At 31.8% G+C, this 16,023-nt stretch overlaps 2 protein-coding genes across 2 annotated transcripts; one reads left to right on the top strand and one right to left on the bottom strand.

The window, feature by feature from the left end:
- Positions 1 to 591: 591 nt before the first annotated feature.
- Positions 592 to 5,930, bottom strand: LOC111710490 (galactokinase; the record flags this gene model as incomplete). The annotated part of the gene is given in 7 exon segments (XM_023484593.1): positions 592 to 681; positions 1,507 to 1,597; positions 1,844 to 1,943; positions 2,419 to 2,526; positions 3,231 to 3,334; positions 4,935 to 5,029; positions 5,716 to 5,930. Coding segments are annotated over 7 exon segments (725 nt in total), but the record flags the coding sequence as incomplete, so codon positions are not given.
- Positions 5,931 to 9,333: 3,403 nt separating this feature from the next.
- Positions 9,334 to 13,218, top strand: LOC111710497 (sporozoite surface protein 2). The gene is made up of 4 exons (XM_023484600.1): positions 9,334 to 9,707; positions 10,042 to 10,108; positions 10,328 to 10,538; positions 12,792 to 13,218. Exons 1-4 carry the CDS (start codon positions 9,597 to 9,599, stop codon positions 12,856 to 12,858), a joined length of 456 nt encoding a protein of 151 aa, XP_023340368.1. The 5' UTR covers positions 9,334 to 9,596; the 3' UTR covers positions 12,859 to 13,218.
- The last annotated feature ends 2,805 nt before the right edge of the window (positions 13,219 to 16,023 follow it).

The raw sequence follows: 16,023 nt of genomic DNA, 5'->3' as shown, positions 1-16,023 counted from the left end.
GATAGATAGATAGATAGATAGATAGATAGATAGATAGATAGATAGATAGATAGATAGATAGATAGATAGATAGATAGATAGATAGATAGATAGATAGATGTTAATGTTAAAATATCTTCTTAATAAACAAGTGTAACAAATTAAAACAGAGAAAAAAATCTGGAAAATTCCAGAACACAACGGATAACGGATATGTTTATTTATAATTAAATAATTTTGTTCACATCTACAAGTTTGCTTCTCTATAAAGATAAAATAAACATCTTAAACAAAATCGTTATACATGTAAGCATATATGTATAAGTATGCATGTTTGAACATGAAACAAAGCAAGGATAAATTTTTCAAGTTTGATAATTTTTTATATGATTATTATAAAAAAGGATAGTTTGTTAAAAAAAAGAAAAAAAAGAAAAATGCAACTATAAGTCATCAACGAAGGGTTAGAACAAAAAGAGTGCACCTTTACTAAACTTTCGTTTAAAAATGTGTCAGGGGAGTTTAGTTCATATGTGTTAATTGGCTCAAATCTGATTCAGTGACACTTTCTGAGTCAGTAGCACAGTTTTTAACTGTTTTCCTCTGAGCTACCTGCTCGGATATTCTGATCCAGTGAGCTGATGTTTAACATTACTATTTGTAATTAGCACAGCTATACTGGGGTCCTTTAACTCAACCTTCCTTAAACACATTAATAATATCCAAATAGATTATCAAGTTCAATAGGCCGGTGGCAACAGAGAAATGGACCAATGATACACGACGTCACAAGTGTCAAATATAACAAGGAAAACTAAATTTTCTCACATTAGTTGACATATTTTCCAAGATCAAATAAAAAAGTGCAAAAACAGAAAATAAAGAACACATAAAATTGCATTTATTTTACTGTAAGAAAAGCACTTTATTCTAAAATTATCACTATTATTGATGATTTTGTCGGACACACAAACTGAGTTGACACTGGCGTAAGAATACAGCTGTACTGTACTACTGAGAGTGTACAAATTCTACGTTGCCATCTATTGTATCTATTGGACAATCTAATTGATAATATTGTTACTGTAATTTTTAACATGAAAATACAATGTCCATGCAATGTTCAATAAAATATTGCTCAAAGTTTTTATATCAAATTTTATGTTGTGTGACAATTTCCCATTTGTGCAATTTTCTAAGCGGCAATTTCCCAAAGTTTAGGTTAGGCCTTCTGAGCTGCAGAAGGCAACAATTAGCAAGCGCTCTGGCCGGAACAGGCGAGTCGAGGAGGCCGAAAACTGGGGCTCGTACAGACTTGAGAAGCTACCGAGTTGGGAAAATACACTTGGGAATTACCGCTTTGGGAAAAAACTTTGGGAAGGTACCTGACATCTAGTTTATTTTATCTTTGGCAGTATACTTAAAGCACAATCTTTCACATTCTACCAATTTCTAGCACTCAGTGTTAAAAATGGGCCCTAAACCCGATTTGGAATTATTGTTTCCTGCAATAGAAGATGAATATACCTGGTTTCCATTGTTTTGCAATCAATCAATACAGCACTTCCCTCCTCTCCCATTACACTAATGAACTGGTCCATTATACCACATGGCATACCTGCAAAATAACACTATTGAACCAGTCTATTATACCATGTATGTCTAAAAAATAACGCTTTTGAACCGGTCTATTATCCCGCATTTCAACACATTGCATACATCCAAAACAACAATAATGAACAAGTTATTGTTACTCAAATATATGTATTTTCAGGGTTTCAGGGTGATTCAAGCATTCTACTACTCATTTAATGGAGGTCACTTTATATTTTTCTTTTACTGAATAAATATTTCCTATACTAACCAGCATACTGATGTTCTGCTGCTTGACAAGCCAAAGCTTTCTCTTCATCTGAGCCAGCTGTGGAGCCGGTCAACTCCTCTAAGAAGGTGTACATGGCAACCTTAATATATGCATGATAAACATCAATCCGCCCTATACTTCAGGACATAAGTTCCATAAACAGGTTTATGGGCCATTTTAAAACTAATATCCCCTGCATTTTGTGCATAAAAATAAACCGACTGGTTTTAACCTTGCAACGAACTGCAGTTTTTTTACATATTTTAGTGTCTCAAAAAGTTTTAACAATCAAACCTCATTAAGTTTGTGTAATACACACAATTATCAGAATTTAGATAAGGAACATCAATGTGTTTTTGTTTTGCGCTTCTTGCAAAGCATTTTCAAGATCAAACTTTTCTTTTTTTATCTATGTTAAGGGTTCATGTTAGAATACCTATTTTTGTAATGATTGGGTGTCCCCACAAATAAAAGAGGGGAGGGATGGTACCCCATCAGACAGACAAGGAGGGGGAGGTTGGCCCCCTACCTGAAGACCAACATGACGGGGAGGTGGATATTCCCCTGGTAATTACCTCAACTGAGGCTGAGCTTGAAACTCCTCCACCAAGAGGAACTGAACCAACAACAACAGCATTGAAGTTGGGAATCAAGTCAGGAGCATGGAAGTTAGCAACAACACCCTGTAAATAGAGATATCAGAAGGAACTGAACCAACAACAACAGCATTGAAGTTGGGAATCAAGTCCGGAGCATGGAAGTTAGCAACACCACCCTGTAAATAGATATATCAGAAGGAACTGAACCAACAACAACAGCATTGAAGTTGGGAATCAAGTCAGGAGCATGGAAGTTTGCAACAGCACCCTGTAAATAGATATATCAGAAGGAACTGAACCAACAACAACAGCATTGAAGTTGGGAATCAAGTCAATATATTTTATTAAATTTTTGGACTATCATCGTTTTAAACGAGTCTTAACAAACATTAATCCAAAACTTATTTAGTCGATGTTTAGTTCATTTGATATGACACAATTAACACCAGAAAAAAAACCGGTTTTTCGAAAGTTAAAGAGTATATCTTAACTTGATACACTGATTGGTTGCATTTTGTATTTCTTTCTTGGATATCGAATGCGTATTAAACTAATCTTAGTAAAACCAGGAGTTTAAGCATTAATCTTGATATCTATCATTCTAAATTTTTCAGCTCTGATCAGTTCAGCCGTTTTGACATTTGAGGCTAACAAACAATTAGACAAACAATTAGACAAACAATTAGACAAACAATTAGACAAACAATTAGACAAACAATTAGACAAACGATTAGACAAACAATTAGACAAACCTGTTAAATTTTTTAATTTCTGAATAAATGTTTTACCTTAACATAATTGGCCCATGAGGGGGAACCTGGAGTCAGTTGTTTAACATTAAACTCTGCAATATCATCATCTTTCTCACTTCTCATTCTACTCACCCCATTCCCTGGTATATTATTAGATATATTAATATCATTATCTTTCTCACTTCTCATCCTACTCACCCCATTCCCTGGAATATTATTAGTTTTAGTAATATCATTATCTTTCTCACTTCTCATTCTACTCATCCCATTCCCTGGAATATTATAAGATATATTAATATCATTATCTTTCTCACTTCTCCTTCTACTCATCCCATTCCCTGGTATATTATTAGTTTTAGTAATATCAATATCTTTTTCACTTCTCATCCTGCTCATCCCGTTGCCTGGTATATTATTAGTTATATTAACATCATTATCTTTCTCACTTCTCATCCTACTCATCCCATTCCCTGGTATATTATTAGTTATAGTAATATCATTATCCTTCTCACTTCTCATCCTACTCATCCCATTCCCTGGTATAATATTAGATATATTAATATCATCATCTTTCTCACTTCTCATCCTACTCATCCCATTCCCTAATATATTATTAGTTATATTAATATCATCATCTTTCTCACTTCTCATTCTACTCATCCCATTCCCTGGTATATTATTAGTTATAGTAATATCATTGTTCTTCTCATTCTACGCATCCCATTCCCTGGTATATTATTAGATATAGAAATATCATTATCTTTCTCACTTCTCATCCTACTCATCCCATTCCCTGGTATATTATTAGATATAGTAATATCATCATCTTTCTCACTTCTCATCCTACTCATCCTACTCATTCCATTCCCTAATATATTATTAGATTTAGAAATATCATTATCTTTCTCACTTCTCATTCTACTCAACCCATTTCCTGGTATATTATTAGTTATAGTAATATCATTGTTCTTCTCATTCTACTCATCCCATTCCCTAATATATTATTAGTTATAGTAATATCATTATCTTTCTCACTATCATCCTACTCATCCCATTCCCTGGTATATTATTAGAAATAGTAATATCATCATCTTTCTCACTTCTCATCCTACTCATCCCATTCCCTAATATATTATTAGTTATATTAATATCATTATCCTTCACATCCTACTCATCCCATTCCCTGATATATTATTAGTTATATTAATATCATTATCCTTCACATCCTTCTCATCCCATTCCCTGATATATTATTAGTTATAGTAATATCACTATCCTTCTCATCCTACTCATCCCATTCCCTGATATATTATTAGTTATATTAATATCATTATTCTCCTCATTCTACTCATCACATCCCCTAATATATTATTAGATATATTAACATCATTATCTTTCTCACTTCTCATTCTACTCATCCCATTCCCTGATATATTATTAATTATATTAATATCATCATCTTTCTCACTTCTCATTCTACTCATCCCATTCCCTAATATATTATTAAATATAGAAATTTCATCATCTTTCTCACTTCTCATCCTACTCATCCTATTCATCCCATTCCCTGATATATTTTATAATTAGTAGTCTCATTTCATTGGCCTATCAAAAGTCATTATTTAATTCTAAAAGTCGTTTTCTTATTCCAGAATTTTCTGGTTCTCACTGTATACGGTCACAGTTTGGAAAGAAGGATCCCTTTAGGTTACTATAACAGTCCCTTTAAGGTCCCAATACCTGATTTTTTCCCAAGAACAACGGTGACAAGAGGTAGCGCCATAGGCAGTACAAATCCCATATTGTAATCAGTGTGCTCACCAATCAGATTTACTCTAAAAGTATATATCTTTAAAGATATAAATATTAAACCTTTGCTAATAGTTAAGAATAAGATACAGATAGGGCCAGGGGTGAACACGAGGAGGTTCTTTCCAAGCCGATTGTTAATTGTTAGTTAAACCGTTAAACAAATATTTAGGTAGCCGTTCGTTATTCATTATAAATAAATGTTTAGCAATATCTATTTTTTTTGTTCTTCAAGTTCAGAGTAAGTATAACACAGTTTGCTTCTTTCATGGCAATTAAGTAAATCAAAGGAGGATGTTCCATCATTAGAAGGGAAGCAGGCGTAGAAGTTATTGTATATCATCAGAGCTGAGAACTCTTTTAATAAGCATATCTAGATCAATGCTTGCTCTCAATCTTATGTTAGTCAACTTGTGTTGATCCTGAAATTCACGGTGGGCAATTTGTAATTTAAGGATCTATAAAACAATACCTTTCCTTCTAGTTATTCCTTGATCCCCTGATTAAAGCTCCCCTTAACTCCCGCCTAGGTACGATAACTATGCGGGATATTGATAAAAATATCAGGATCAAGCATTGACCGAAAATATTTCTGAATATTTCTCTACCTACCTGGTGCACAGCCTCCGACCTTCTAATTATTCCAGTATATTTATCTACCTGCCCGGTGCACAGCCTCCGACCTTCTAATTATTCCAGTATATTAATCTACCTGCCCGGTGCAGAGCCTCCAACCTGTGGCTCCTCCCCGAATGTTTCCTTGAATAGTTCCTTGGCCTGATCAATCAGATCTTTTAAATCAGGAATAGGAGCTGTGGCCATTTTTGTTTTTCTGAAAACTACTGTCATATTTGCTGATTATAACGCCATAATCTACAATATACTCCTATCCTTCCTGATATTTTTTGAATCAACATGTTATTTTTGTCAATACAAAGCAAATCATTTTTAATACTTGGTAATTGGCAAAACTAAGTAGATGACTCTTATGCATTTATTGCAACTTACATTAATTCATTTTAGTCAATTTTTGCAAATATTTTCTAGTCACATATAATCAAATTTCACAATAAATTTACATTCCTTTATTAAAAGCTGGTTTTTTGGTATGCAACAATGTTCATTTAATCCCGCCGGGATATTTTCATTGAAAGATACTTTGAAAATCTAAAAAGGCAAAAAAAATCCGCAAAATCCGCAAGCCCTCGCGTTTATTATTGAATCCCCTCTAAAAAGGAATGTCATTTACTCTCAGACAAATTAGAATCAATGGAAATTTAAACCCCCTCGGGATTCAATGATAAACCCGAGGGCGTTCTGAGAGTAAATGATATTTTTTTCAATGGATTTACAAAAGATATAAATTAAGAAAAAATAGCTCCCTTATTTTGATATTTTGCCTTCCTAGGTTATTAACCTCCTAAAATGAAAAAGTTATTCACCTCCGGACATTAACCTTATTGTTTACTGTAGATTTATAGAGTTTAAACAAAACATTGAATTTTTATTGCTAATTGATTGTTAAACAATAGAAAGGATTAATTAAACAAAATACATTAATTTGATATTAATTAAACAAAATACATTAATTTGATATTAATTAAAACTATTAATTAAAAAATTAAAATAAGATTTAGTTTCAGATAAGGGGCTGTAAATAGATAAAACAATGGTGCTTATTTAGTGACAGAATAAAAATTGTATTATATATTTTGAGTTCAAAGGTATGTTTATAAACTATATATTCGTTCTGTCTCAAATGGGATTTAATGATAAAAAATTGGAAAAATCACAAGGGTTAATGAAAATAAATTCGATTTAAACTTATTAATTAGAACCAGATTAATTATCCGAATTCAAATCGTATTTATACAGAATAGAGGATAAAAAATTTAAATTGACCAAGTTAGGTCAGAGAAAAAACTATTTTTTTAGTAAATCATTAATATTATTAAAGGTAGTGTCCGGTTATGCTGAGAATGCATTGTAAAGAAATTTTTTAGAAGATCGATTGTGTGCTCTTACTTAGAAATTATAAACCATACAAACGTCGTATAGGTCTCAAACGATTTCTAAAATATTTCTCTACAATTCTGCATTCTAAGCTCGACTAAAATGTCTAGTCAGACACTGCCTTTAAGAGAATGATATTTTTGACCATAATTTGTCCAATTTTCAATATTTGTCCAATCCCCGAGGAAAATGTATGCTAGACAGATTTTCCTTAACTTTTCCTGACGGGTTCAAATCTGTAAGTTGATTTGAATTATATGTGTTTTCATTTTGACTTTTACTTGGGGGTTTTTCACATCAATAAAACCTTTATGAGACACCTATTTTTTAATTTTGTGAAAAATGCATTTAATAAACATAACTAAGTAATACCAGTTGAAGGCTGTTTTGCTAAATCAATTCAGAAACTGATCAATTCTGAATCTGTTGTAGTGAAAGATACTATAAATATTACTTTTCTTATCTGTCTTTTGTATCACGTCAAAACGGCTGAACCGATCGGGTCCAATTTTTTATTGTGGCAACTCACCTGACCCCAGGGAAGGTTTTTGAATGCTCAAAATTGAACAATTTTACCGAAATTAATGTTGACCATATATATAACTAATGTGAAAAGTGTATGAATGTTCATATCTTACACGCTGTGAATAAACTGTCTGTAGACCCCAGACCACAATATTTCCAGCTTTCCTATTTGTCTAGGAAAGCAAAAATATGTTCAAGCATATGTTTGTTATAATGATTATTATTATCAAGAAAATCATAGATCTTAAAGGAAAGGTCAACATTATCCCATCAGAGATTATAAACGATGCTTAAAGGGGTCTACATATTTTATTTTGAAAAGTTTATGGCATGTTTTTTTATTGAAAAATCTCATTGGAAAACAAGTTGAGAACCTGCTTTTATCAACATATGGTTGAATATATACAAGTTTACATGTGCTAATATGTAAAGTTTTAAAGGGAGTGACCGGCTATGTAAGGTTGTTGAACTGAGTATGCAGTGTTGTGGAAAACTTCTTTCGGATTCATTTGAGACATATTAAACTTTTTAAAGATCTGTAAATCTTGAGTTTGAGCGCAAATTCGAAGTTCAAAACTATTATTAAATAACGACGACTTATTTCCCATGATAAAAGTTAGATATGTTTCTCAACCTGTTTGTATACATGCAACTAGTTCCAAATCAAATCAAGTATGTATTTTTGTCCCAAGCTTACATTACATATAGAATTACTAGAATGAAATATTTATAAAGCATATTTATGAAAACTATAGGATTTGTTACTTGTTTGATCCATGTTATTTAAAAATTGTAAAAAAAAAAAACGTTTCATATGCTGACTGAAACAACTTATGAAATATTACGAACAACTTAACGCTTTAATTTAAAAATTGTACACCGTAAAAACCTCTCATTGGTATCAAATGAACCCTAACTTCAGCTCAACTACAATGTCTAGTTAGTCTCTCCCTTTAAAAATTCAAAGTGTACTGCAAAATACGGAAACAAGTAATTTAAGAATAGCTAAAAATGTCGTCCTTACATGTCTATCTTAATTTCTAGCTTTTAAGGGAATCTTCCATTCCAATCAAATAAAGAAAATAATATCTAAATTCTTGAGGGGCACTAAGCACCCTAGATTCAAAATTCATACAAAAAACACACAACCACACACTAAACACTCACACTCCCCTTTAAGATTGATTCTCTGTTTGCAAATTGCTCCTTGTTAAAATTTAATTTCTTTTGAATTAATCTTTGTTTGATTGGGATAAAAAAAATTCTATTTCATATCTGTCTTTATTTGATTATTGTTTTATTTTGATTATCTATTTTAGATCAATAATATGATATTTTTGTAAATTGTTTTGATTTGCTAAAATTGATCATTTTTCGTATTCTTATTTCACGTTACATAAGAATATTAATATGAATATTGTTATTAAAAACATTAAAACAATAAAATTCAATGACATGAACTATAGGAAACACATTTTAGCTTCGGTTTTGACCAACCGCTGTAAACTGAAGACTATAGACTGTAGACTGTAGACAGCAGACTGTAGACTGTAGACTGTAGACTGTAGATTGTAGACTGTAGACTGTAGACTGTAGACTGTAGACTGTAGACTGTAGACTGTAGACTGTAGACTGTAGACTGTAGACTGAAGACTATAGACTGTAGTACTGTAGACTGTAGACTGTAGACAGTCGACTGTAGACCGTAAACTGTAGACCGTAAACTGTGTCGACTGTAGACTGTAAAGAGAGGATGTATGTAAAAATTCAGTTTTTAATAAAGAAAGTTGTTCCTGGAGAAATTTTCACAATTTATATCTCAAAAAGTGAATCTTCAAAATCCCCCACTCCCCAAGATTACTGTACATCTGGACATTTATGTATTGTACTGCATAACCTCCACAGTCCAACACTTCCCAAACCAAACGCTGCCACCTGTTATTCTATAGTAGATATATTCTGAGATTTATATATATAATTTTCAACCGGAAATGTATTTTTATAGTTCTGATTATATTAGTAAATCTGGTATTGAGTTCAATACAGTTCAATATCATGATCGGAGTAGGACGGACGTTTCTCCATATTCTCCTGTTCTCTCCTATCCTACATTTTACCCCTCTCACCATAGAAAAAATGGAGACGAAGAAGGAAACTGATGTCGTGGTAATTATAACTTGGGGTTACTTAATCTAAATTAGTTTTGTGATTTTGAGTTTATTTCTTATTATTTTCAAAAATTTCTTGGTGAAATTTACAAATAGAAAACCCATAATTTTTTTATTATTATTTAACTTTTGTTCAAAGTTATTAAGAAAATGTTCGGGATAGCTCTCAAATTTTGATATCATTAACATTCTTGACGTAATTTCGAACACTATGTTAAACAATGCTTTCGATAAGTTCGTTATAGAAAACGTTAGAGTTCATTTAAACAATGTCATGAAGAAAATTTAAATTTTTTTGGTGACCACTGTAATCAAACCATTTCTCTGTTAAGGATACAAGATCTGGTTTCTATCCTGGAGGTCCTGGAGGTCCAGCTCTAGTGCCTGGAGCTAACCAAGGAATTATCAAATTCGAAAACCTAACCCTGGCAATTCAAATCTCAAAATATTTAATCCTAGAATTTAAAAACCAGTTTTGCAACGACTAAAAGGCTTAACTATAACGATGTATTATTTTATGTGTTTGCTCTGGCTGGACAAACGGTTCCCCATGGATACACTGCATGATAACATTTTTTCTTACGCTAGGATTGGGTTTTATTAAATTTTGATAAAAAGGGGGGAACCGTGATGACGGAATGAATCCACAAAATAATTGGAACAATCAACCCTACCCGGATAATTTTAACCTACCTTACGGAGATAACCCAACCCGTCCGAATGGACCCAATTCCCCATACGGAAACAGACCGAACCCGGATAGTTTTGGGTTTCCTGATTTCCCGTTAAACCGACCGGGGGGTCCTGGTCCAGGAAACGGATACAACAGGTGAAATATTACTTTTTCAAAATATTTTCTTAAAAGAAAGCGCTGTCTAACTCGTCCAACTTGTCGAAATACTAAAAATATTTTATTTTGAAACTTTTATCCCGAAAATTTGCAAACTTGTCAGGATTTCAGCATGATGGAGAAATAATACGGTGCTTATATCTCTTAAAGGGACTGTAAAGGAAAAATGAAAGGGGGTATAGGCTGAAAGCTAATCACTTTAGCTCTTGATCGCGACCCATGAAAGTTATATCTGATGTTTTTGTCTCGAGAAATTGATATAAAACTGTGTTAAAATTATACGAAAGTTTATATGTAAAATTTAGAAAATCTTAAACTTTAATCACGTGACCATAACTATCACCAATGGCAGAGCAGTATACTGGTCACGTGTCTCCGCCTGTATCACGTGACCACTTCACTGCACTGCCATTGGTGGAATTTCTGGTCAAGCAATACGAACGCATAAATAATATAATGAAATAAATCTATAAAAAATAGAAATAACAAATATAAAATTAGAATTGGAGTAAACCTGCGTTACAATTAGCTTATTTTGGACACCATCGTTTCTAGATTGGTTGCATATTTGCTGAATTTGATCTTTTTAAACCCACTACTTTTATACAAAATTGTATATATATTAATTTTCGTATAAATTTGACAAAGTTGTAAATCAGTTTCTCGAGATAGGAACATCAGATATAACTTTCATGGGTCGCGATCGAGAGCTAAAGTGATTAGCTTTTAGCCTATACCCCCTTTCATTTTTCCTTTACAGTTCCTTTAAATGCAAATGTATAATACCGTAAATTTGCAACAATTACAAGTGTTTCTGTAGATAAGTAAGGAAAAGTCTGTCATCCTTCATCAGTCTAAGATTTAAAGTGAATCGGAGATGCACCTTTATTAATGGAAGTTATCTTGAAATTACGCTTACAATCCCTTTAAGGATGTAATTAGGGCCAATTTTCTTGTTCAAATCCATATTGGACCAGTGCAGTTCTTACGTTTCATTTAATACATTTAAACAATGTGATTTTTAACTATAATAAAAGAGAAAGGAAAAAAAATTTCGTCAAAATAAATCAGAATGGGTTTAGAATCTGCCTTTAAACACAGAGGTAAAAAATACGTTCAAATTATAAAAATCCATTAAAAAAACAAACAGTCAAACCCCGGTTTGGGGGGGAAAAAGTGTCTCAATCAGACTAAAAATATCTTAAAAACAAAAAAGTGAATTGAATTTAGCAGTTCGAGACGCATCTAGCTTTTGATACCAGACAATAACATTTTTCAATAATATTGAAAAATCGATCTATCAATTGATCTTTTATATGATTTTCTGTTTTGAAAATACTTTCTGAAACTCAAATTTTCTTATCATAATATTTTTGAAATCTGATATTTCAAACTTAGATTGTTTAATCTAACAGAATTCACGGTTTAAAATATCTAAGGTTAAGACTTTTGGTTGCTAAGATATAGGGATTAGAATATCACAGTTTGTGACAAAAATTCAATTCCTTTGCTATGCAATACACATAATATAATTTATTGAAAAATAAAATGATTTTTTTTTCGATAAAATGACTTTACTATTAAATATGTAATATTTTAGTGGGATGAACGGTCAGATAAATTTTCAGATAAATACAGAGATATGTAACTTAATCCATTGAAACTTTGTTCTTATGAAAATCCCGGTCAAAAATACAAAACAATTTCCAGTTTAAAACATGAATTAACAGAAAGCAAGCACTATCTATGACCAGGAACCCCAGTATATAAATATATTGTTTATGCAAATGACATGTGATGCGTTGTGATGCGTGATGGGTTAGGCGTAAAAATCAACAAACTTAGCTTTTTTTCTTAATTTTTCCGACTGGACTTTTAATAATTTTTGTTCGTTAACGTAACTTTTCCCAATCGTATTACCATAAAATACAAGTTTTTTTCTTAAATTAAAAAAAAAATTTATTTCGTTTGAGTAAGACCTTTGACTGATCATAGTGTTTGGATTGCAATTTAAACGCTGGTGTACAATATGAACTCAAGACAGCGGACATGTAAACCTCTATAATACTTAATATTCTATGATGTTCACACCAGTTTCCGAAAATCCGTAAATATTGATAATTCTTAAACATTAAAACACCTCGCTACAACGACAAGCGATTCGCCGATAAATAAAGATACGTTAAAGGTCATTTGAAATTAGACTGATTAAGTATTGGGTTGATTTTCTAGGAGTCACAGTTCCCGGACGAAACTCCTCCATGCCGAGATATTCTCTCCAGATTTGAGGATGCAATGATGAGAGACAGATCAACCTTCTACCTGAGCCAGGGTCAACAGATGGAGTTGTATTGGTGTTTCTTGGCTCAAAAAAAAATTGGGGTCATCAAGTTGAGGTGTGCGCGGAGATCTATCTTTAGTTAGTTATTTAAGTATAGTAACTATAGCTTTCATAGCTAGGTTAAATGTCTTACTTCTCATTAAAAGACTAAGCATCTGTTAATATTTGAATACGGATTTTATATATTTTTACTTTACAATCGCAAGTGTGTCAGTACTATAGGTATAAAATTTCCTTTAATGTTCCTTTTATAAGAACTAAAACACGTCATCTATTTTCATAAACATAACTGCATATTTTCTTTATTTCCATGAACTGTATAAAATTGAACAAATTTATTTATATAAATATATATAAAATAGTGTGAGTTTGCGCGTATTCATATTAATATATTTTATTTTAAAACTTCATATTCTCTATTAAACTAAAATTGTGTGTATTTGCAAATGCACAAACGCGCACAGTTTTAGCATTGTAAAAATAAATTGGCTGACCATCTTAAGATGTACGAAACTGCGTGAGTGTGAGTGTGAGTTTGCGCGTATTTATAATAACATGTTAAATTTTTCATTTTAAAACTCCAATTTTTTCTATTGAATTAAATAGTGTATATTTGCCCATGTACTAACGCTCACAGTTTTAGAGTCAGAAAAATAAATTGCTTGACCATTGAGAACATCTTTTTATGTAAATTCAACATATTGTGAGTTTGCGCTTAATATATATATATTTCATTTTGAAATTCCAATTTTTTCTATTGAACTAAAATTGTGTATATTTGCGCATGCACAAACGCGTACGGTTTTAGAGTCAGAAAAAAAATTGTCCGACCATCTTTGGGCATACAAAACTGAGCTAAATAAAATTGAAAAATTCTTTTTATGTAGGTTCAAAACAGTGTGAGTTTGCGCATGCACAAACGCGCACAGTTCAGCATCGGGAAAAAAATTGCCCGATCATCTTCAGACGTACGAAACTGTGCGTATTATACACACTGCATTACACACACTGAACAGACGTTATTACGCATGCGCATTCAGTGGCCCATATCCCTCGAAATCCCGAGATGTTTCAAATCAGGGGGCGGAAACGTCATGTGTGTGTGTCTGTACCAAAAGAGTGTGTGTAAGGATACCGTACCAAAGGTGTGTACTGTAGGTTTATGCAGTATGTATGAATCTCGGTATTTGTACAGTCTAGGAGAATTCATTCGTTTACTGTTAATTGTTTACTTAAAAATAAGTTTTAAATGCATGTAATATATTGTTTACATATTAAAGTCAACACTATAAAGCGAAATTTTCATGCAAAGAATATAACTTGATTAAAGTTTACAATAAATATAGTCATTATTCAAGTTTAATTATAATTGACAACATTGTTCTGCAATTTCCTTGACTGTAATCATGTCTGTACCAAAAGAGTGTGTGTTAGGTTACCGTACTGGTCTGCAAAGCAGTGCGACTGGCTTTCTCATGCCAGACCAGCGCCATTTCCTTTCCCTTTATTCCTATTCCCTGTTTCAAACTCAAGAATCTGCGCGTATTGGTCATATACTGTTATACACATGTTACGCAATTATATTTTCTTTTTCTCATGTATTCTTGTCCATCTAGTATCTTTTTATCTTCTATTTTAATCAATTCTTTTTGTATCTTCTTTTTTGTGTACCTCTAATTTCTTATTTTATAAAGTTTTGATAATACTCTTTTAGTTTTCTGTTAGTTTTGATTTCTTTATTCTTCATTATTTCGCTCTTTGTTTTCTATTTCTTGTTCTGTTATATTTTTATGTATTTTTCTAATGTATTTTACTATTTGATATTCTACTTATTTTTCTTGTTTAAAGTGACTTAATCTCTCATTTATCTTTTTCTTATTTCACATTTGTTTCCTTTTTATGATTCTATTTTTGATATTTGTTACTTTGCCTTTTTCACTATAACATAATTTCAAGTTAACCATACATATATAGTGGCAAGTCCGATTCACAACCCTACCCTTCAAACCTTTATCTTATCAAGAATAAATGAGATATTCATGATTTATTACTTTATTTTCACGCTTTTTTTCAACTATGTGTTCTCTGTTAAAGTGACAATCAAAAATATACCAAAACAAACAAAATAATAGTGATTATCGTGTCAGAATCGAAAAAATGAAAATGACAATATCCACCATATAATTTAAGGTATTTTGTTTGTTCACATAGCATAAAAATTCGTAAAAAAATCTATAATCTTAAAAACAAAATAATTAAAAGTAGAAAGTACAGTGTATATTAAGTATAAGAATGAAGAAAGAAAAAGAAAGAAGGAAGAAAGAAAAGAGGGAAAAAAAGAATGTAAATATTGAGAAGAGAAAGTAGAATCGAGTAGACAAGAAACAGGAAGGTAGGAAGAAATAAAAAGAGAGAAGAAAGATAATCTCTTCATATCTTTTTTTGTCTTTCTTCTCCCCATATTTACTCGTTGCTATCATCCTGTGTGATAAAATATTCATTTATTTTATCCTTCTATTTTCATCAGGGGCGTACGAGGGGAGGCCGAGACTCATGGGAGGGGGGTCTTTTAATATTACATCTGCTTGCATTTCCCTTCCTCAGGCAATCTACATTCTACATTGCATTACATTGCACTCACCCAAACTAAAAGATTGAGAATAGAAATAAAATACATTCTGTGTCTGAACAAGTATTGCATTAAACATCCATGTATCTCATTTTGTAAACTGAATATTTTTATTTGTGGTTTCTCTACAAAAGTGACTCGCGCATTTCTTGCTTCAGAAACGATGGAGAAATGAAGGTTTCAAAGTTACATCGGACATGCCATTCTATAAATGGAGGGTCACTTGAAATTACGCATGTATTCCATTTAAGTATAATTACATCGTATAGAAAAAAAATACTTTAGAATCTCACTTTTGCCCTGAACTTAAAGAAGTTTCATTAAAAAAAGGCTTTAATCAATACTGCATTCAGTGTAAATATATATTTGATATCATAATTTATGATATAATATGTATCAATCCTATGAAAATATAGATAATTTTTAAGAAATATTTCCATCTATATTTTTCATCCCTTGAAGCTTACACCACAGTATTAAGAGGGATTGGTAAA

Source organism: Eurytemora carolleeae, unplaced genomic scaffold, assembly GCF_000591075.1.
Source record: "Eurytemora carolleeae unplaced genomic scaffold, Eaff_2.0 scaffold912, whole genome shotgun sequence".
Classification (NCBI taxonomy): domain Eukaryota; kingdom Metazoa; phylum Arthropoda; class Copepoda; order Calanoida; family Temoridae; genus Eurytemora; species Eurytemora carolleeae.
Note: the sequence above shows the minus strand (reverse complement) of the source record. Positions and strands in the feature narration are given on the sequence as shown.